Source organism: Micropterus dolomieu, linkage group LG03 (assembly GCF_021292245.1).
Source record: "Micropterus dolomieu isolate WLL.071019.BEF.003 ecotype Adirondacks linkage group LG03, ASM2129224v1, whole genome shotgun sequence".
NCBI classification, from domain to species: domain Eukaryota; kingdom Metazoa; phylum Chordata; class Actinopteri; order Centrarchiformes; family Centrarchidae; genus Micropterus; species Micropterus dolomieu.
Window position 1 is genome coordinate 22940939 of NC_060152.1, and position 22833 is coordinate 22963771.

At 39.2% G+C, this 22833-nt stretch overlaps 1 protein-coding gene across 8 annotated transcripts in view; it reads left to right on the plus strand.

The window, feature by feature from the left end:
* The window catches only part of adcy2a (adenylate cyclase 2a), a 72700-nt gene that overhangs the window by 21648 nt on the left and 28219 nt on the right, over positions 1-22833 (plus strand). For all 8 annotated transcript variants that reach the window (XM_046045272.1, XM_046045265.1, XM_046045270.1 and 5 more), the window contains 2 exons: positions 7938-8099; positions 20978-21127. In XM_046045272.1, the coding sequence (XP_045901228.1) occupies positions 7938-8099; positions 20978-21127 (312 nt within the window). The remainder of the gene's footprint in view (positions 1-7937; positions 8100-20977; positions 21128-22833) is intronic.

Below are 22833 nucleotides of genomic sequence, written 5' to 3' on the forward strand. Positions count from 1 at the left end.
AACTATCAATTAGGAATTCTGATTAATAATTAAATTAATAACTATAACAAAAAGACCATCAATGGATAGTAGGTTGAAGGATTTGGAGTTCTAAGCAGAAGAGGTTGGCATTATATTCATTCTTAATCAGCAATAAAAGAAACCTGTATGTCTATACAAAGGCATTGATTTGGCAAAAAGATTAACAATACAAAACACACAAGATGAAACTAACCAAAGCCTAGTGCACACCACATGATTTTTTGCCCAATTTGCCGGTCGGTGAGCTCGGCGACCGTCAGGTTGTGATCAGGGGTAAATCAGTAGTCGATCTGCGGTCGCCAGTTATGTGTGAACTACTCAACGACGCATCTCAACGGCCCCGGACACATTTGTGACACATTGCCGATGTCAGCCATATATTTAGCATGTCAAATATCACTTGCCCACTGAAATTTTATCGTGCACGTAGGACGTTGCTACCGATACGTGCGTGACATATAAATAGCGGTGTCCCTACTGCCTCAGCATCCTTTTTTCTTCAGCAAACGGCGAACTGCTCACTGTCTCTGAAAGCCCTTCACGTCCCAGGCTTGGAGAACGGTGGTGGCTGACCTCATGTCGAGAGCTGGCCCCCAACCGAGCGGGTGGAGACTGCACAACAATGTGGTTCAGCAGATCTGAGCTCGCTTCGGGAGAGCGGAGGTGGATCTGTTTGCCAACACCCACTGCCTGCTGTGGTTCTGAATTCAGCTACAGGACAACCCACCCTTGGGGATGGACGCGTTACACACGCGCCATTGCCAGAAGGGCTGCTGTTTGTGTCCCCCCCCCACCCCATCTCATCCCTCCAGTTAGGTGAGGCGGGAATGGTCATTAGCCTACATTAGCCTTTACCTATGGTCTGGGGAGCTCTGTCACAAGGGTGAGGCTTCATACGCACAATGCTGGTGTTGGACCAGCCTCTCCAGGTTTTGCTCTTAAAATTGTGGAGAGGCAGACTCAGGCTGGTCTATCTGCTGAGGTTGCACAGACCATCCAAGCGGCGGGCAGTCTCCACCACGTCTTGCTGTAAAGCTAAGTGGTTGGGCTTTCAGCGTTGATGCATTGAGAGGGAGACGGATCTGCCTACCTGTTCGGTGGGATCCGTTTTCTCTTTCCTGCAAGGTCTGATGGAGAAGGGGCTGTCGCACTGCAGCTATCTCTCCTGTCACAGGGGGTTTGGTGACAGAACAGTCTTCACCCACTCCCTCGTGATACGCTTTCTGCAGGGTGTGAGAAGACAGTGACCGGTGTCGTGTCTCTCGGCGCCTCAGTAGGACTTGCTGCTTGTGTTGGTGGCTCTAATATCTGCACCTTATGAGCCCCTGGAGAAGTCCTCATTGAAAATGCTATTGAAAATGCCTTGCTCTCACCTCTGCTAAGAAGGTGAGTGAGCTGTGTGCCTGTCGGTTCACCCCAGCTGCATGCTGGTTCTTGGTGTCCACAGTGCAGCTGGATTGAGACAACACACCTCCTTTGTTCTTAAGAACATAAGGAGCATGTTCAGGTCCAGGACAATAAATCTGGATGCTTCCTACCCCCCTACCCCATTTAGGGTGCAGGGAGGTGAGAGTGCATCTCTTGTGTCCATGTGTGCTAGGCTAACATCCTATGTAGAGCACACAGCCCCCATTCGATGCACTGGTCAGCTGTTCGTTTGTTTCAGTGATAGTGCAGTCAGTAAAACCCTGTACAAGAGCCTGGCCAGCTGGCTTTGTGAGTGAATCTCCCAAGCCTGTACATGGCTTAACAGACCCACCCTTAGCGGTGCGTGCACATTCCACTCGGAAGTGTGGAAGAGTCTACGACACTTTTTCAGCAGGGTGTGTCGAAGAGATCTGCACAATGGCATCTTGGCCCTTACTGTGCCCATTTGTGCATTTCTATCTCTTGGATATGTCGGGCTCCTTCTAGGGATCCAGCTCAAAAGTGTGACCTAGGATCTGAAAAGTGAGGATCTGGTGACTTACTGGGTGTAGAGGGGGAACATACACTGGCAGTGCCTGACGTGTCAGTGAGAAGTCAGGTGTTAATGGTCAGGCCAAGTCCCTATCGGTCCAGCGACCTTCTCAAGGGTGTCCCACCATTCTGTCACTAGGTGATGTGGTGGTTGGGGCTTTGGCTGGCCTGTGGCCAAACGGGTTGGTGTGGTGGACTTTGGCTTGTCACTGCTAGGGCGGACAGCCATCGGGCTCCACCCACTGTACCCATAGAGTCCAGCAGAGGGCGGAGCCTGTGTGAGATAGAACAAAGGTTACGATATGGTAACCCTATTTCTATAAGCATAGGCGGAGCCGTCTACCGATGAGCTCTGTCTCTCTGAGGCGGTCGGATGCTGAGGCAGTAGGGACACTGCTATTTATACGTCACGCACCTATCGGTAGCAACGTCCTATTGGTTGGCTACGTGCACGATAACATTTCAGTGGGCAAGTGCGTGCGTGTGATTGGAGGAGGTAGTACCCACAGAGTCCAGTAGAGGGCTCTGCCTGTGCTTATAGAACTAGGGTTACCATATCATAACCTTCGTTACTTTTATCCAGCTAATTAGTTTGTAATTTTGGTGATTTGAGTGATACAACTGATCTCAGGGGGAGATTAGCTTTGGTTTGAGAGGTTGGACATGAGGATATGTTGTGATTAGAGATAACTGGATGCTTATAACTTCAGCCATGTACAGTGAATACAGAGCGATTTATGTTGTGATATAAGCTTATTTAGATGCTTGGTGTTTGTTGCGTGTTTGTTGTCAAATCAACCATAAAAATTGAGTTGATTTGAGCTTCTATCTCAGCCTCCTAGCTTCACAGAGGTGTGTAGCATAGTTTCAGACATGAATTTCTCATTTGCATTTTGTGCGAAAATCGAGTGCATCAGGGCTCAAGTTAAGTTTCCATTGAGGTGACGTGTTTATATAAATTCAGACGTTTGCACTATAACAGGGCTATTCAATTACAAATTCAATTGGGCAGGATTAGGCCAGATATTTTCTCATGAGTTGGTATGGGTATCATTAGGATTTTTTGACACACTTGTATTGGTAATCCTTATTGGTTCAGTTCTTTATCAATGTCCTATTACTAAATAATTGCATATATTATTTGAAAAAAGAACAATATTTTTTATTAACTAAATTTCATTAAGTCATCAATTAAGTTTCAAAAGCAGAAACAGGATTTACCACAGCAAAACCACTAATATCTCACAGGAAACAAATCTGAAATGTCAAATAATGTGTAAAATAAATCATATTCCTGGCAACAACATCCTGAGTGAAGTTTACAAAGAATGAACAACTCAGGAGGACTCTGTCCTCCTCCCTCTGCTGCTGCTGGTAGAGAGGAGGGCTGGTCTGTCTCAGCCACCAGCTGAGTTTATAATGTGCCATATTTTAATGAAGGAGCAAACTAAGCTAAACAGTTACTAAAGACAGACAGCTTTCACTTGAGCTTGTTTGTATTGTAACAATACGCGATTAGCCGAACTAGCTGCAGTGGATGAGAGACTGACCAGATTAAAACATTGCATTTTGCGTGTTTATGCCTATTAAACAGGTGTGTTGGCATTGGCCTTTTACTCGCTAAGTTTTTATTGATCAACTGGTTGACTTCGCTCCCTGTGCGTGGGGGGGTGAGACATGGTAGCTCCTCTTTAATCTTTAGAAGCTGCAGAGGGCAGTCCCTATTTATTCGTCAGTGTAACTTTCACTTTACATTTCATTCTAAACTGAGGCTTATTGTTGACCATTTTTTCTCTGATCGCCTGCCATTCACTGGTCTTGTGCAGAGTTTAGCGTGCGTGCGGCCGACAACTGCATGCACGTCGCGGTTCAACTACTGTTTAAAATATTCTTTGTGTGGTTCATCAATGGTGATAAATGATGACAATGTTTATTTAAAGCTTTTTTCATGTTTATTTACAGCATTATATGTTGATATTTATATCATAACGAATCAGGCTCCGCCGATCAAAGCATCAAATCTTCAACAAATTTGGGGTCAGCCCTAATGTGTATGTGGAGTGGAGATACTCAGCAGAGACACACAGGATCAGAGAGGCTGCAGGTCAGACAGTTATGTTCAGCCTTCATTGGCGGTTAGCCGTACAGCGCATGTGAAACTCAACAAAGATGAGAAGGAAACGATATTGCCGATATTGTCTTTAGCTACTTCCATACACTATACATGTAGTTTACTTTTGTTGTCATTTATTAGATTATGTGCTGGGCCACATGGAGGTTGCTTTGTGGTCGGATTTGGCCCACTGGCCGCCAATTGAATAGGGCTGCACCATAATTAGCGTGCCTGTCTTTCAAACCCCTGTTTGCGAGTCTCATATGTGTCATACCTGTGTCAAATATTTTTATCCCATAAACAGTAAATTACATTTATATAGTTATCCTTTTCATTTAAGACATTCAGCGTGAGTCATGGGCTCCCTGTATGAAGGTCCAAATTACAGTATGTGTTAGATCCTTATTGGTGACATTCTGTCTGTCTCCTCAGCTCTATATTGACTAAACTCTAAATGGTAGCTCCTTGAGGCTTTGATACTCAATGAGCTTAAAGCTTCACTCCTGACTTCTACAAAGACTTAATTAAATTCTGGTGGCATTCAGTTATGTTTATGTGGTCTGTTTTAGAGGCACAATCATAGTCCTAGAACATACGTAATTGTATTTCATTAAGTATAAATAAATTTGTAATTTTTATTTATTTATTTTTTTACAATCAAACCTTATCTGAAAGAAACTAAAAATGGAGAAATAGCAAAGAAAACAAAGTCAGTTCAGGGTGTTGGTGCTTGTCAATTCTATATAAGATAATATGTGTAGACTACAGTATATATTTTCTATATATTGTATCAAATAAAAAAACAACTATACTTTCTGCACAGCAGCATGGACTGCCTCAATAAAAAGGTCATTGGTACCATTGTTGTTACCACAAGTTGATTGTTTTTAATAAGCAATTTAAGTGTTTCCTTCTCTGTAAAGGCATCAGGAAATAACAGCAGCAACTATCAGTACATCTGCTGCTCATCTAGACATGAAAATGTGTCACATGCTTTTCTTTAGGTAGGAATAATTGTTAATACCTCAGTCACAGATGGTGGCAATCTACTGTTCATTGTGATGATGTATCAAACAACATTTTCCAAGCTCTTGACATTCAGTACAGTATTATTAAAGTGTTGGTGTTTGGAATGGACTTTGATAGCATGCCTTAGTCCAAAACATAATGCACTCCTGTGACAGTAGACTTTTTTGTAGATGTTCAGACACAATAAGAAGTACTTCATCATTCCTGCAGAATAGCCTTTAGAATTTATTTTTGGGGAGACAGTTCAGGACAGTCATATAATAAGTGAAGCAAGAATAATCAAAATAGATCATTGAGCATTATTTATACTGTACATGTTAATGTTTTCTAATTTTAAAACCAATGTTACTCTATTTAAAATCTTTATTGTTGAAGTTGTGGAACAAAAAACACTGTCACCAAATATTTACCCTTTACAGTAGATTCAAAGTCCTATGATATTGTTAATACAAAGTGCTTTATTCAACTGAATGTCAAATATTAATATTTAGATTGTGCTCAATTTATCAAAACAATTGGTATGGTGCTGTTTTTAAAGAAATGGCTGGTATCATCTTCTCCATTTCAGCCAAACTGCACTTCAAGTAATCTTAAAAAGAACGGCTCATGTTTAGAGTGTCTTTTTGTTGTAGCTGATTTGTTCAAAAACTTGAAAGACGGACCAACTGAATCAGAAACAGACACTTATTTAAATTCATCATTAATGCTGAATGTACATTCATTTTTGTTTTTCATTAACATAAAAAGTTTTCTTGGTTGTCATATTCTGCTTTTATGTTTAATGCTTAGAGGCCTGCTGCTTCTGTGATAGCTAGTGTACAGCAATGCAAATATGCAATATTGGCAACAAGCTACAGTTTAGCATGCCATGCCATCTTGCTATAGGTAATATTGTGGTGTGTCCTACAAGGTTACCACACTAGCTAAACAGTGCAAACATGTACTGCATCATGTCCCCATCATTTTCATAACAGTATTACACTAATTTAATAATTTTATATATGAGTGGCTTAATGTCTCAGCTTCTCTAGAAATAAGCTAGAGTTATAGATAACATGAGAAATATAAACAGGGACAGCCTCCGTTGTATGACACACATTAATCCCATTGTTTTAGTAGTTTTAGGGTGCCCAGTACTTACATTAGAGAGATTAAGGCAGGAGTGTTTTGCATGGCACAGACAGTGCCCACTAAGAAGGATAATATGAAATAGACACAGTTTTGCACTGAATATCATATTATAATTTCCAATTTTTAAAAAATATTAATTGATAATGCTCACTGACTCTAAATTAAGCTTTGAGTTTGGTGGGCCGGCACAGACGCCCCTTGTTCACTTGCCAGCATTGGTATACATACATATTTTGGTATTTTAAATGAAAAGCCTGTTTACTACAGTTGCTGAATAAATCTGAATTATCGTCTTTTTACAATATAAAATTACTGTCATCTGTTGTAACTTTCAGTTTGAAGTTTTCTGTTACAATATGCTGACCTCCACAATGTCACTTCTGCTCCTCTGTTCTTAGAAGACCAGCAGTCACAATCTGTTTGTGATCATACTATCATATAGTAACCAAAAGCAATATATGAGAAAACCTTGTTGAAATTATATCAGAAAACACATTTTGCAGCAAATATCAGTTTTCCAGTTTTTCCACTTTGGCAATTGCCAGCTATTATCTATGCAGGAAAAACATTGATTAATGGTCCTTTTAAAAAATAAATTGTGAATTGAGTAGCTGAAAAAGAGCCATTTATGACTCATAAACTATGCTATTATTGCACTAGTACTGCAGTATATTCAATCTGTTGCTGATGAACAGGAATAATGTGTCAACTGTAAAGTAGATCCATACGAACTTTAGAATATCGTATTTACATTTTTACTGTAAGCTGTTTTTGTTTTAACATGTCCACCATTGTTTAACAATTGTAAGTTTGCACGAGATGATCATGCTTACGCTAATTAGTAAATATGTCCTAGTTTTATCTGTAGGGAAGCAGCAGGAGGTTTGTAAATGCAGAAGACATAGTCTTCATTTGAGTAAATTTGAATTTTAACATAAATAAAGCATTTTCTTGAATATAAACCGACCATCCTTTGATATTTGCTACTATTTGCATTCACTGCCATAGTTTAGCCATTAAGAAAGTAGCAGTTAGTCACCCAGGCTTAAACACAGGAGGTACTGTTTTTCTCGTTTTTCGGTCGCTCCCCCTCCCTCATGCTTTTCTTTCCTCTTTCCATCTTGCTGCACCCTACACCCTAACCCCTGCTTTCCCACTGGCCATGCAAATAACCCAAGAAAGGTTAACTGGTGAGAACACTAGCCTCTTTCTATCCATGCACGACAGCAGATGAGCTGATTTAACCCTGCAGCAGAAGGCATATTTAGTGTGTGTGTGCGCGCGCGTATTTGTGTGGAGCTTGGGTAAAAAGGGTAGCATGCAGCATTAGAGGTGTCAGGTTTGTTTAGTGGACAACATTGAAGTATGTGTAATGGCACAACTATATGTTCCTTCCCCCTTTTTCCTTTTGTAATTTAGGCTGTTGCTTGATATCAAATACCTCACTGAGCAGGCCTGATTTATATATATTCTACATAAATGCATTTCTCTTTAGCAAGCAGTGTTGGCGTTTTTCAGACTTGGTAGTTCATTGCTCTTTCTTTCCCCACAGGACTGTCAACACTGATATGTTATTTCCGTCTGTATTTGCTTCTCTTATGCGTCCATCTCTCTCGCTGTCTTTCCATTCTCTTTTTTTATGCTTTCCTCTGCAGGTGTGTCATAAGTGTCTCTTTCTCCACAGGTGTCATTCTTCCTGTTCATTGTCTTTGTGGTTTACACCATGCTGCCGTTCTCTATGCGGGACGCCATCATCGCCAGTGTCCTGACCTCCGCCTCTCACACCATTGTGTTGAGTGTCTGCCTGTCCACCACAGCTGATCACATGGAACCAGTAGTGTGGCAGGTAAGGTGATCAAACATAAGTGTGGGTTAATGGTAAGAGACACATTGTTACACAGTAGAACAGAGAGTATCCACACAATATGCACACACGTCTATGTACTTGTAGTCCAAACAATTTATTAAGTAATCAGTATTAATTAGTGGCTTGAACAGTGGATAATTGGATGTCACAACAGAAAAATACTACACAGCATATACAGAAGGAGTAAATCTTAACAGTTAACCAGTTTAACATTTTGGGTATATGCTTATTTGCTTTCTTGCAGAGAGTTATATGAGAACATTAATACCACTCTCATGTCTACATGGTAAGTATGTAGCTGTAGCCAGCAGCTGGTAAGCTTAGCTTAAAAAGATAAAAGGGGGAAACTGCTAGCCTGGCTCTGTCCAAAGGTAATTCCATCTAGCAGCACTTCTAAAGCTCACTGATTAACACGGCTTATTTTGTTAAGTTGTGTGCTGGACTATTTCCTTTCTATGATGAGTAATTTCCTGGAGTTGGTAACTGGTCCCATCCAAGAAATAGGACTCTTTTTCTTTTCTTCATTTTCTTTTTCTATTTTTTTCCCCCATATTGCAATAATCAGTTAATGCAAAATTGTGTCTCCCTCCTGTAGATGTTTATGTTCCTCCAGTTCCCAGGGAGCACTGCTTTCCAATACAAACTGAAGGCTTACTGTACTTAACACAAACACACATTAAGCTGTTTTATAAACTTTGTAACGATAAATATAATTTTAGTAAGACATAGTTACACTATATCCTGCCATATCCATACTTCATGTGATGTGTAACCCCTGTTTTTTTTGTTGTTTTATTATTCAGATGGAATCTTAATGGGATTGTTTTTCCTTTCCAGACATTTAAAAGGAAATGTTTCCCCATCCTGCAAAAAAAATTTGCATTTCTGGTCATTTTTACCGCACAGTCTGTATTTTTAGCAAACAAACAAATGTGACCTTTAAACTAAAAATAATTTAGCATAGCAGGTGAGTGATTGAAATTCTAATGTGTTTGTTTATACTTATTATATTAAAAGGTCACCTTCTTTCCAGCAGTATTGTTGTTTTCAAACACAGACTGTTCAGGCAGTTGGCACATGTGGGGAAAGACAAAGAAATAACAGTGTCAGGAAACCTATTATCTGGTTAATGTAGACTTTAATTAATTTGAGATTGTTCAAATCTGATTCCAAAAGTCAGTGACTGCCAACACCTCCAGCAAATTCCAACCGATGTTTAAAAAGAAACATTAATTTAACAAGCATGTTTCAAAAGCCACATCTCACTGATAATCATAGATTTCAAAGACTAAGATGCAATGTAACATTTCAGAGCCAAATCAAAGAGTATTTCTAGCATACAAAAAGGTCTAGTAATTATTATTAAACCATGTCTTCATCTTATTGACTTACATGTAAATTTCTGCCTGTGTTAGCCCTGTTACTCAATCCCAGTCAGACAGGATAGTGGCTACACAATAAAGAATTTATCATAAATGGTTATTCATCTTAATGGTAAAATTTTTTATCATACAATATGACCACTCTAAGATTTTCATTTATATTTGCAGGCATAACTAAAGTGACCCTGTGTTCAACAGTCCAGCCTTTGGAAACAAGTGTTGGCTGAGCTTTTAAAGACTATCCAAGTATGAGGCCAACAATAACTTATGCATATCGCTTGAATAAATCAAAAGGATAATTTATTTCTTCAGATAACAGAAAACACCCACTGTGCTCTTTTTTTTTAAAAAAGGAATTCTTCAGACATACGAAATAATGCACATAATGACAATAACGGTTTGTGGGACTGCAGCTCTATCCTAGTACTCGATGATGATTCTTGTGCCTGTATCTTCATGTCTCTCTGTATTCCCTTCTCTTAAACCATCACAATCAATCTCTATTGCCTCTGTGAACTCCACTGTGGCCTGGTCTTTGGTCTCAGCCTACTTTTCTTTGATGTGTAACTGTAGCATGGACATACTGGCATCTGGGCAGCCTGGGGCTGTATGCTGCATGGTCACTATCTGCCAGCTCCTCTTGTGCATCAGGTCAGTTTGCCTGTCAGCACAATCCCAGTGGAAAATCTGCCAGAATGTCCTTTAAGAGAATCCCACTTGTAAAAATATTGGATAGCATCAGTCAAGTAATGTTCAGAAATATGAATTACTTCCTTATTGAATTATATAGAATGCTAATTACTTAATTCAAATATTTCTTAGTGAAGTAAAATTGCTAAATTGGCTAGTGGTGATGCTCATGACAGCTTAATGACACTTACAAGGTTACAAGGTTATTTATTTGTCATTATACAACACAAGGCTGTATAACGAAAAGAAAGTCCCTTCATGCTACACACACACAGAACTTAACAGAAAACTTAATTAAATACGGTTATGTTTAAAATAAATAAAATAAACAAAATGCATAAACAGTTATTTATACACAAGGCTATGTACATACACGTATGCGCCCCAAACTTTCTGCAGTGCATTTGTAAACCGCAGCAACAAGATGATTAAATTGTTTCATCTCAAGATTAAAAAGTCTGACACTGAAACAGTGTCCATCTTGACTGTGTTTGAGCACCAAGCATTATTGATGTAAAACATATAGTCCACCTCCTCACATCATACCGGAGTCTAGCGCTGACAGCTCAGAACACAGTCCGCCCGCCAAGTTCTTGATCCAGGATGTTTATGGGCCAGGTCTTTGTAAAGATGTGGGCACAACAGTCTCTGTTGCTTGGCCAACATGAGTCCCATTTTGTCCAGACCAGAGCTTTAGGAGCAGCTTTAAGTTCAAGCTGGGCCAACATGGCTCCTATCCATGCTCTCTTTCCTGTTCTCTGAGCGATCACCGCACCCGCCGTGGTGCCTGATCTGGTTGATCGGGCCGGGTGGATCGCTGCTCTTTAATCCAAAAACCCTGTCAGTCTTTTCCAATGACTGTATAGTCTGTCATAGCTAATACGCGTTTTGGCAATAAAGCCAGAATCAGCAGATATAAAACAAAAGTGTAGTGAAGAACACTTCTAGGAAAGTGCCATGGACAAGTGTGACAGACAAATACAAAGACCGGAGGAGAACAAAATCAGAAATATAGAAGGAAAGTCTAGATAATGGAAATTACTAAGCAAAAATAACAGTGATGATCAGCATTAAGGAACAGACATCATGGATAGAAAGAAAAAAACATTTGCATATGTACGGGAAAAAAAATACATTGAAAGAGTACTTGCATTTGCTTTTTCTTATCTAGTGCTCCTAAAATAATATATATTTTATAGAAATGCTTAAGCATGATATGTAGTATATACACTTCTACAATTTGATCAAGGATATGGAGAGACTGAATTTATATAAAGGGTGTGATGCATTTTGATTTCACCTGTTAATGAAGATTATGATATTGTTAGTTGATTTCTTTTTTTTACCTGTGAGAGATGACTGTGACAGACATTTTAGGAAGGCAGTGTTAATATTTCATACAGTCTGTGTGTCAAGTTACAAATGCATTGATTTGAAGTAGACAGATTGCTGCTCAATCAGCAGTCAAGATGGCATGCCGGGCTAGACGTGACATTGCCAAGGAACGAAATGCCCACTAGTAAACACAGACTCTGCCAAATCCTGGTGACTATGATTCATTGTAAGTATTTTATTTGTTGTCAGTGACAGTGACATTGTTTTCCCTCAGTTTGTTGACTATGCTGAGGGCCAAGTCTGGATTTGTGGTTGTGATGATGACAGGGGATGAATCAGGCATAATGTATTATGGTACAAATAAAGTATGTTTGTACAGTATGTAGAGTAAAGCACAGCAGTGCTTTCACGTGTCCACATTATATGTTTGAAAAATTTACCATCATGAAAAATACATTCTCCACATCCAGGTTAGAAATGGTTGCCTTTATTGATTTTGTACATTTTGTCACCTGTTTAAGCCCACTTGGTACAGAAGTCCTAAAATTTGCTCCTTTTGTAGGAAGTGGAAGACTGTCCCATGTGTATCCTGCCTGCACATATATTTGTTAAAAGACAGAGAAGTCAGGGCATTAACGTGTTTAAACACCTGTTTTAAAAAGCAGATGCTGGTGAAAGCGCAATAAATTGCATTTTCCACTGTTTCACAATGATGATGATGATACTTGGCTTTCCAAGTATCATCATCAGGTACAATTATCAAGTGATTCTTTTCATTTTTGCATCTTTCACTGGTGCTATATAACTCCTATTGTTATGATGTGTAATCACATGGAAGTACATTCAGTGTGCCATGGAAACAGCACTCTGAGGGGTAAATTCATAAAACGATTTGCACGGCTTTTGCGGCCACTAATCCTGCACAAAGAAGAAAAAAATAATTGTGTAATTCTCAGAGCATCCGCAAAGGGTGACATAACACCCCAAACTGCGCTGCCAAGCTAACTGAAGCAAAATTGCAAATGAGCCTGAACTGGTGCGTAATAGTCAAAGGCAGTCAGAGTGAAATTATTAGCGTCTTTGGGGAGTTGGCGTTAACTAAAGCCCATTTATAAGGGGTGTCACACCCAGACTTTCCAGTGATCAGAAATGCGCCCAGACACATAAGTTCCTCAAATAACAAAATCACTCTGACAAAACACTCCATATAGAGTGATTCATAGCAAATGAGACATCCCGCAGATAGAAATGAATGAAAGAGCAGGGGAGAGTTATTAGATCATTAAAGTAGTTAGAATTAGAATATGTTCTTCAAAACAAGGGGACATTGCACATGGGCGTGTTTGTGCTATAACATCATTAGCATGCTAGCGTTTATGAATCAGACCTTGAGACGGGGCAGATAGTATTTTCAAGTAATGCGCAAAACATTATTTGTGAATTCACCCCTGAGTGGCTTGTTCTTCTTTCAGGGGAATATTGGATCCAATAACCTGATGCTGACTCACTTCAACACTTGTAGTAGTGGCGTGGTGGTTCTCATTATAGAATGACATTTGCCCATAGCAGCTGTGAAGATCAAATAAAAGGTAGATTTAGGTTGATCTGTCCCTACAGGGCTTGTAATTATTATTATTATTATTTTTTCACATCAGCGGCCAATATTGCTACCAGATATTGGATATTGGTCAGTCAGACTTTCCGTGATGTAAACCAAGTCATATGTCAATGCATCCATGTTATTTTTTTTGTAAAAATGAAAAACCTAACAATAATAAGTTGCCTTACTGAGAGAAAAGTAATCAGTATCAATGTTGGTATAATAGTTTTAAACAGTTTGAAAACTCTCATTCAAGCTCCCAACCAAGCAGTGTTTCTACTCGCAAATGTACAAAGGTATCTAAGTAATCTACCACTAATCATTTTATGTTGCATGATTTGATCTGTTCCTTGAGATAAGGCCTTGAATTTCCATTCTGATGTCGGCCAAATTTGATCAGAAGCCATTTTCTTTGTGTGCCAACATAGAGCTGGGCAGTGGTGAATTATGTATTTCTATTATGTGTGCTGCTTTGAGATACAGTTCATAGAAACAAACAAAAAAAAACATGTAGATATACACTCTGTCCATACGTCCCTCTTTCCATGATGAAATCTTTGGGTATCTTTCTGATTGCTTGTAATTTTAACATGTATAGTAAGGCGCAGCATGTACACTGTGTGTATAAATTAGTTTACTGTGGGTTTTTTTTGACATGCTGTTTCATACGTACAAACTATCTCTTTAATGTCAGTGATTGGTTTTATTAGGCCATTGCAAAACAATGATTCAAAACAATTTATTCTGTCAGAAAGGATTTTATCCATATTGCCAACTCTCTGTTTACAGTATGTGTGTTTCTGTCTGTGTGTGCCTACTGTTTATTTGTGCTTTTGTGTGTGCCTGTGTAAGTGTGTGTCAGATGGAGAGAGTGCAAGCATGCATTTTCCTCTTCTGTGTTTCTCTGGCACTATGCCAATGTCAGTCCAACCCTTTGTGTCAGGACAGGCTCAGGCATACATCTTCCTTTTTAGGTGAGAGCAGTGAGGTTGGGTGACAGGATGCTTTTTGACTTTATTATACTGTTGTTGTTTTGTTTTTTTATCTGACACTGAATGGAAGATTGTTCTGATGTTGTAGTTTGTTCAGAGAGGTAGCAGTAGCAATATCACTTTAAATGAATTCACTAAGCAGTTGATAGTATAGTAAGAACCTCTGAAGAGATTTACAGTAGCACTCCAAACTGGTACAATCCCTGATATCTTTGGGTGTTGGAGGGAAAAAAAACTGTATCCAAATAATTTAGCCTTTAAAATGTCACAAATAATGAGAAATGTCCCATCACATCATACCAGAGCCCAAGCTGCCTTCAGATTACTTATTTTGTCTGACTAATAATTCAGAAACCGACAGGTAAATCCTTACATTTGATTAGCTGGCCTGTTATTAATACTTCAAAGTGAATTATGAATGAAATAGGTCTCAAATGCATTTTTCATTATTTGCTTACTGAGTAAAGGCAATGTAAAGGTCATTGGTCTAGATACTGTAATCTGCTGGGAAGAAGTTTGTGAAGAAGATTAATGAGAAATTCGGTGCTGTCCCTGAAACAGCTGCTGTTTAGAAGCACTAACATCTTAAAGACTGCAAAACAAAAAGGCTAGTTGTTTTTGTTATTATCTCTTGTTATCCTACTAACTGTTGTTGATGAGCGCATGTGCTACATTTAGTCCTTAACTTTTTCAGTAATGATTCCCTGCATAAGACTGTCTTTCTAATTCTTAGATGATCTTCATGCCAATGGCAACCAAAAATGTTTTCTTGTCCACTTGCTTGGCTAAAAAAGTACAACAGCTAAATTAACCCTTTATGGACATGAAGTAGTACATTGTTGTTAAAGTACGACATGAGGGTTCTTTTAAAGGAACAGTTTGACATTTTGGGAAAAACATTTACAATATGTTTTCTTGAGAGTCTAATGGAAATTGATGCAACTCTTATGTCTGTACAGTAATGTGAAGCTACTCCCAGAAACCTCACAGTGACGTAATGACTCCAGGAAGTGAAAGCGCCTAGTACATGGTAATACATGTAATATGCAACAGTGTAGCCACTGTTGCATATTACATGTATTACCTATCTGAGTATGAAAATGAAGGTTTGCACCTTTGCTGATTTAAAGGTGTCACGTGTAGTTTTCAGTGGCCCCTTGCGGTGAGGTTTCAGATTGCAACAACCATGTTTCCAAGCGTGTGCTTGAACAAGCACTTGGCTTCGGCCAAAACAGAGACACAACAAGAGACAGCATCACACATAATGCTATAAACTCTGGTAAACTCCGGCTGCAACATTACAGTAAAATTAGTATTAGCTTGACGTCGAACTAATCAATGCTTGTTACATGATAACACTACACTGACTGCATTTTGCCAACATCTTTCAACAGAGAGGCTCAGCATTCAGCAATGTCACCATAGCAAAAATTTAACGAAAATCGTTAGAGAGCTAGACTGAACATTATAAATGAGATTGTTGCCACACTTTAGTGTAACATTTGGACTATAGTAATTAACGTTGCTGTAATTTACTGAACGGATCTTCCACTGTGTTGTTGTCCTGCACCATTATGTTGCGTTATTGTATATAATGTGACACAAGTAAGTTACAGCTCCTGAGACCGTTGAAGAAGAGCTGTGTACCTGAGTATCGGTAAAACAACAAGAAATCTAAATTGAACGTTACAAAGCAAACAACGCCAGATCCATGCAAAAATTGTTGGCTGCCCCTGCCTTGCATCACTATAGGCTAACTTAGTATAAACTTATCGCTCCACATTTGTTTTGTACCGTTACATCATTTCATGGCTAAAATCAACACTTTGACATAATACTGGTGGTACACAGGAAAGTAATATGGATCGTGTAGACTACACAACTTTCAGCGTCCGACCCCGTTTCTTCATATAGGAGGCAGCAGACGAGGCCTGTATGCTGACATGTTTTCAATGACATGTTTACTTTGTTTGTCACCCAGTATTTAGGTTTCCCACTACACTTCTGTCTTGAGAATTGTGTATTTTATTTTTTGTTTCTCTTCAAAAACTGGATATACTGTATATGTCCAATGCTATAGGTGTCATTTGGGATCTTGAAAGAACATCTGCTGAATGTTTGTTGCCAACATGTCATTAAAACAAGATACAGCTTCACACTGATCTTAGATAGTTGTCTTCCTCTACACCTGGTAGTGTCATAATAGCCTGTATAGGGCTTAATCCCAGAATTCACCAGCTCAAAGCCCTTCAGAGGCCCTCCTCACCTAACCCCGCTGTTATCTATAATTGAGTACCGGTGAGGTATGAATGATTTGCACAGCCAGCCGATTCACACTGCTGACCTTTTTAGATGGTCTGGATTGCTGTCAGTGTCTTGTCCAACAGTTGTCAGCTAATAGAGTAGCCCCAGGTCTAACTGAATGTAATCTGAGTACTTCACGTTACACATAAAGGCAACTGTTTACAACTTTAGCTTTGTTTTTTTTGTGTGATTTGATGATCCACTGGATGAGTGGTTTGTCAAAACATATTAAAATAGATTTGTTGTGTTTACGCTTTTTTGCAGGATGTTGGAAAAAGATCAGACTCCAGTTTTTGCTGCCAAAAAAAAGATAAGATTCATATACTTGACAAACATGACTTGGAGTTTATCTGTCCACAGGAAGCAGCGAAGCAATCATTGTAAACTTGCTTAAAACCAGTGACTAAGTTATCAGTCTACCTGCAACTAACTTTTAATTTACAGGCTCACAAAGAGAAAATTAATGCGTAGCTGAATGGATTTTCAATTAAATATGATGATGCTTTAGTTGTTTAAAGTGAGATTATAAAATACTGCATAAAATATATGGGGTGTGGAAAACCTTTTTATAATGCAGCTTACAAAGGCTCTAGTGAATCTTCTTGTGCCTGCTTTCAGTCATTCTGTATACTTGTCTGAACCCTATTCTCTGAACACTATTCTGTACCACAGAGTTTAGACTTTCTATAGAAAATAAACAGTCATGAACTAAACCAGGCTTGTAATGTAATGACTTTAATATGAAAAAGAAAAAAACTCAGGTTGTGTGTCTTCTTTCAGTGTTTGGAAATGTGCAGTGAGGAGATAATACATTCAGTGGACAGCAAGGGATGTCTATTCTAAATACAGTGAATAAATGTGAAGATAAACCCAGCCAGCAGACCACACTTATCCACATGTCCCTGTTTGCTTTTGTCAAATATAAAGGAGAGACGAGTACATTGTTGGTGCATTTATTTTAACTACATTCAACTGATATATATTTAGAATAGCATGTGTGTCAGCACATACGAATCAGATCTTGTTTTCTCAGGAAGGATACGGAATACATCTGTACTCAAAGGTTCAGTGTGTAAGTTTTAGTGGAATCTAAGGGTGAAGGTTGCAAATTGCAATCAGCGGCTCTTGCTCCTGGGATGGTCCTAATTACTGAGTTGTGAAGTCGTTCTTCTGACTTTAGTGTGTGTCCATATACTCTTAAGTCGGAATGCGGAATCAACATGGATGCTACTTCAAAGATGTGGTAAATTAGCATTATCAGAGCATATAAACACCCCGCGACCCTGTACGCAGGATAAGCGGTTGACGATTGATGGAGAGAATATAAACAACACACAGACCTCCAGTTCACTGTACATGGACAGAAAGCTAACTGTTATAACCATATTACAAATTACATGTTTGAAAAATATTTATATGCAATACGTGATTTTACACAAATCAAAATTCTTTATACTTCTTTATGTCCCATTTACACTTTATTTCTCTTATTGCAATAAAGATTTAAGGAGGAAAACACTGCTCCCAAACTGCCTGAAAACAGCTTTATTGTAGTCCAAGCCTTGACTTCCATAACCTATCTGCGTCACTTTGTAACACGCTTCATAATGCTCGCCTAGCGGCTAATATGGCACGCCGTCAAAAACACTGGTGGAGAAACATACTGAGCTGGAGCACACACAGTGACAAGATGTCTGCCTCCCCTCACCCACCCTCCCTACCAAACGTTAGCCATGGACAAAGTTGTTGCTGTGATTTAGAGACAATGCACAGTTAAAACACTACGTATGAAAGATCAATTTGTTACTAATTAATAACCTACCAATAAGTTATGGTCCAGTCTAGGGTGCGATGCTGGTTCGCGAACATGTACAGCCGAACCAATGCTGTGGTTAGTGGCTTTTCAGGACCCGCCCTACTCTGCTTCTGATTGGCTAGTAGTCCTTAACTAGGTACAGCACATGTGCAACTCCTAACAAAGACTAAAATGAAGTGAGATGCTTCAATCGGTAGCTAAAATGTAGCGTTCAACACACCGGGTGAAAAGTGGTGCTGCAGCAATGTGCAGTATGACAAAAATAGGTGTTTTTAATTGACCCTTGCCAACCAGCCAGCAGAAGACAACAGTAACATACTGTTTTTGTATGTGTGTGTGTGTGTGTTTGTAACTGCTTTTTTTCTGGCTTGTAGCTCTAGAATGCATAGACTAAATAATTTCACAGTGTAAAAAGAAAGAGCCGCTGATGTAGATTTTCTGTTTTAAAACATTTGATAAAAATCTTTGAATGCAATGTACTGCTGTACTACCCTGGTTGTCTACTATCAGTCGACTGATAGAGTACATAAACTATATAAACTAAACTTTTCCAAAAAGCTTTTGTGAGCTGAAAAGTGCATGAACAGTTTTGTACTTTTGTTTTTTTTTTGCTCGAGTTTTGTTACTGTAATGAGATGTTTGTTCTTTGTGCGAAAGGCTAAGGGCTCCTGTTACAGCTCTTCTGGTGCTGTAATGTAAATCTGTCGGGCACATTTACATCAGAAAAGAGAGAGCAAATTGGCAATGGCCAGTGTGACAATAAGGTCATCACTATGCTGGAAAGAAAGACAGAGACTGCAAGTGAAAGTGAAATTGGTGAGAATGAGACAGGCAGGCAAACGAGGGAGAATGGGAATAAAAGATGGGGAAGGAGAGGGAGAAAATACTCTTTTTTAAAATGCAATGGGAGAGAACCATTAAATTGTCCGTTTGCTGTAAATTGTAAAATATTGAGCTCAAGGTCTCCTGGGTCTTTATATGTTCACCTGTCATCACTGGGTCACATCCTATTATAATAAGTGCTGCCATGATGGATGTATGAAATGTGAATGAAAAATAATGTACTGTTTTGAAACGAAAATAATCAGAATAGACTGCACTTCTGATGGATCACAATTTGCACTTTGTGGTTATAGTGAAGAGCTTTGGTTGGAGTGGGCAGTTATTCTTATGTGTCATATTTAACACAACAGTTTTGTATTCTCTGATGTTATAATGACAGATGAATTCCACACATGCAATTCAATTGCTGTTGTCTTTATGATTGTCCTTGGATGCCTTTTCTAATAATCCGTCCCATAAAGGTGAGCCACTAAATACAACACATGACTTGTTTGTAGGCATCGCATACAGTATGTACCATGGAGACAGAATTGATTCTCCTGTCATCTGTTGAATGAAGAGTTAGTCAAAAGCCTGACAATGAATACACGATGAAATCTAGACTAAGAGTATACAGCAAGGCTGGAACGCTTTGTACACACAGAAAAACAAAACTATTGAATGAACGATAAATGGAGACATCTTTGCTAAGATTCAAAATCCTTTTAGTCAGACAATGTTAAGTAATCTGGAGATATCTCTAGATATTTCATTACTAAACTAAGTTTGGATTTATTAATAAAGGTGTAGTACAGTGAGTGGGGAAATGTTGGCTACGCATTACATACAGTCAATTAAAATATATTGTAGATAAGAGGATCTATAGCAGTAGTGGTACTTATACAAGTGTCATTATGATTAACAGCAGTTTTGTCACTTAAGCCATGCCATGGTCAAATAGAGCCTGTAGTGAGATGTGGCGTTTGCCGTAATAACACTAATTAAGAAAGAGACAGGCCTCCTTGCGTGCGATGAACCTGAATGCAAGGGAAAGTCTATTTATATAGACGAGGGGTGCAGACACATCATTAGGCAATGGGTTTACTTATGATTTAGATTTAATTTGTTTGTCTTTTCTTTTTTGTTCCTTTCTTCAGCTGGGTAGAGGGAAGGTTGACGCGGGGAATACATGATGCTATTCTAGGCAATAAACAATTCAGCAGGAGCAGCATAAAGTGCAACTACTTCCCTACCACTGGACTGTATTTATGTATCTCTGGGGTCATCCATGGATGGAAACAGTTTCATTTAAACAACTGATTCACAAGAAAATGAATTAAGCAGTGCTTTTTATAAATGCGGCTGGATGTCAACATGACTACAGGATCTCTGTTGCCACGGCCTAGTACCCTATTTATACCCCATATATTTCCTGTTTTTGACTTTGCAGGTTTTGGTTCCATGTCACAAAATCCCATGTCTTCCTCAGTACTTAAAATGACAAAAGCATTTTACTGTTTTCATTTTGGAACCTATTTTATGACTTGATCCTTGATCAAATTCTAAGGCATGCAGTTGTCTTTAGACTGTGGCCAATGGAGATTAAATGGACTTTCTGATACCACCTATTTCATTTCACAAAACAAACCAGCATATAGTAACTGAGTAGAATTTGTTCCCTTTCACATCTCTCCGTCTGCTCTTTCAAATGAATACTAGTCACCCATAATATATTCAACCTGAAGATTATCCATCCATCCATCGTCGACCGCTTATCCTGCATACAGGGTCACGGGGGGCTGGAGCCAATCCCAGCTGACATCTAGCGAAAGGCAGGGTACACCCTGGACAGGTCGTCAGTCCATCCCTGAAGATTATCTAATACCATGTTTTGTCTGTCCTCTCTTTCTGTACAGATTTTGGCCAATGTTATCATTTTCATGTGTGGCAACATGGCGGGGGCGTATCACAAGCATCTGATGGAGTTGGCACTTAAACAGACTTATCAGGACACCTGCAACTGCATCAAGTCACCAATTAAACTGGAGTTTGAGAAGAGACAACAGGTAAAGTGGTCAATAAGTCTTAATAGCCAGTGCGAGTCAGGCAGACAGTAGTTCACTGAGTGCAGAATGTAGTAGTGTTGATGGCGATTACAATAATGATGAAAATGATGGGGACTTAAAATGATGATAATTGATCACAACAGCAATATCTGTGTGAGGCAAGTAAATAAAATAAAACAACATTATGCCATGATGATATTTTACCCGGAGCAAAATAACCAATGTTTATCATTAAAAGGGGTTTTAGTGCCCTTTCCTGTTTTCTGTAGAATACTTTTTTCGTCCACCTGTTAATGCTACACTTGAGTAAAACTGTAACTGAGGATTGTGGGATTGGGGATTGTTTTTGGTTTTGTTTTATTAATGTAGATCTATGTATCAGCACTGTGCCATAATGGTGTTAAACATTCACTCTGCAGTCATTTGCCTTTCATTTCCTTACTTACTTGCAGAATTTTACCTAAAATTTGCGTGTCTCGGTATCCACCTTGCTCTGCATATAGCTGTAAGCACTTGATTGGTGTGGTTTAAGAAGGGTCCACTGAGGATTTGTGTCAGGAGTTGTGTTTTACAGAATTTGCTAATTGTTAATGACCTTTGTAAGTGTGATGATTATTTTGAGTCTCTGGAGCCTTATGCACATGCTAAATTCTCTGTAATAAAAGTGTAGCTCTTTAGCATTCTGTGACAGCTGGGTCGATTAACAAGATATAAGGATATCTGCAACTACATTTACCTGCAGCAAATGAGTCTATGGATTATCTGATGTGCTCAGGTCCATCTGGTGCAGACATTTGCAAGAAATAGATTAAACTTCACTGCTGTACAAGCATAGGATATAGCTAGCTTTATACTACAACTGCTGCAGTTGTAGCTTTTGGGTAGATATTCAGTCAGATGATGGCGATTCCAGCTGTTATCAAAGCCCAGGCTTGGGGTGAAGGTGGTTATCCCTATGGTGAATACAGCTTGTGTTACAACTTCAATGAGTGAAACTGAAAATGCCTTAGGTGGAGAGTTGCGCAGTAGACCTGGAGTGCTACTGCTGCCTGTGACAGCTGGCAGTAACTGTGCAGAGACATATTTCTATCGGGCACTCATAAAATATGCTGTTTGCTGCACGCTTTTATCAGAAGTGCCCTGCAGTACAGAGAGCGCATACATTTTTGGCATGAGTGGTCCAGGGGGGCTATGTGAATTCATCATAAACCCAAAGCCCTGACAGCGTTTGTTAGCAGCCACCAAAGAAACCAGACCTCTCCGTCACGTAGAAACCCCTGAGCCTCAGCAGTGACGCAGGGAGAGGATCAATGGTGCAGAAAACTTGTCAAGTTGGAGGTGACATTGGCTTAATTAAGTGTTTTCTCCAATTTTGAAAGTCTCCTCACCTTAAGAAGGGTTTTATTTGCTAATTATTGGGCAGGAGGACTTAGTGCAATACCTACAGTAGCCTCAGAGAAAAACAGAGAGGGTTAAGCTACCACTAAATGAAAGAAAAGTTGTGAGGTGAATAATGGTTGAGTCTGTTTTCTGGTGGCTGGCAGTTAAATAATGAGCACTGTAAACCAATATCTTTACATTCATTATTACTTACAGAATGTCATGCCCAATTAACCTTCACTTATCACTTTCACCACTTTCATAATGGCAGCTCTGTGTGCCCTCCTGTCATCAAATGTTAATGCTTCAGAAATTAAATTAGGACT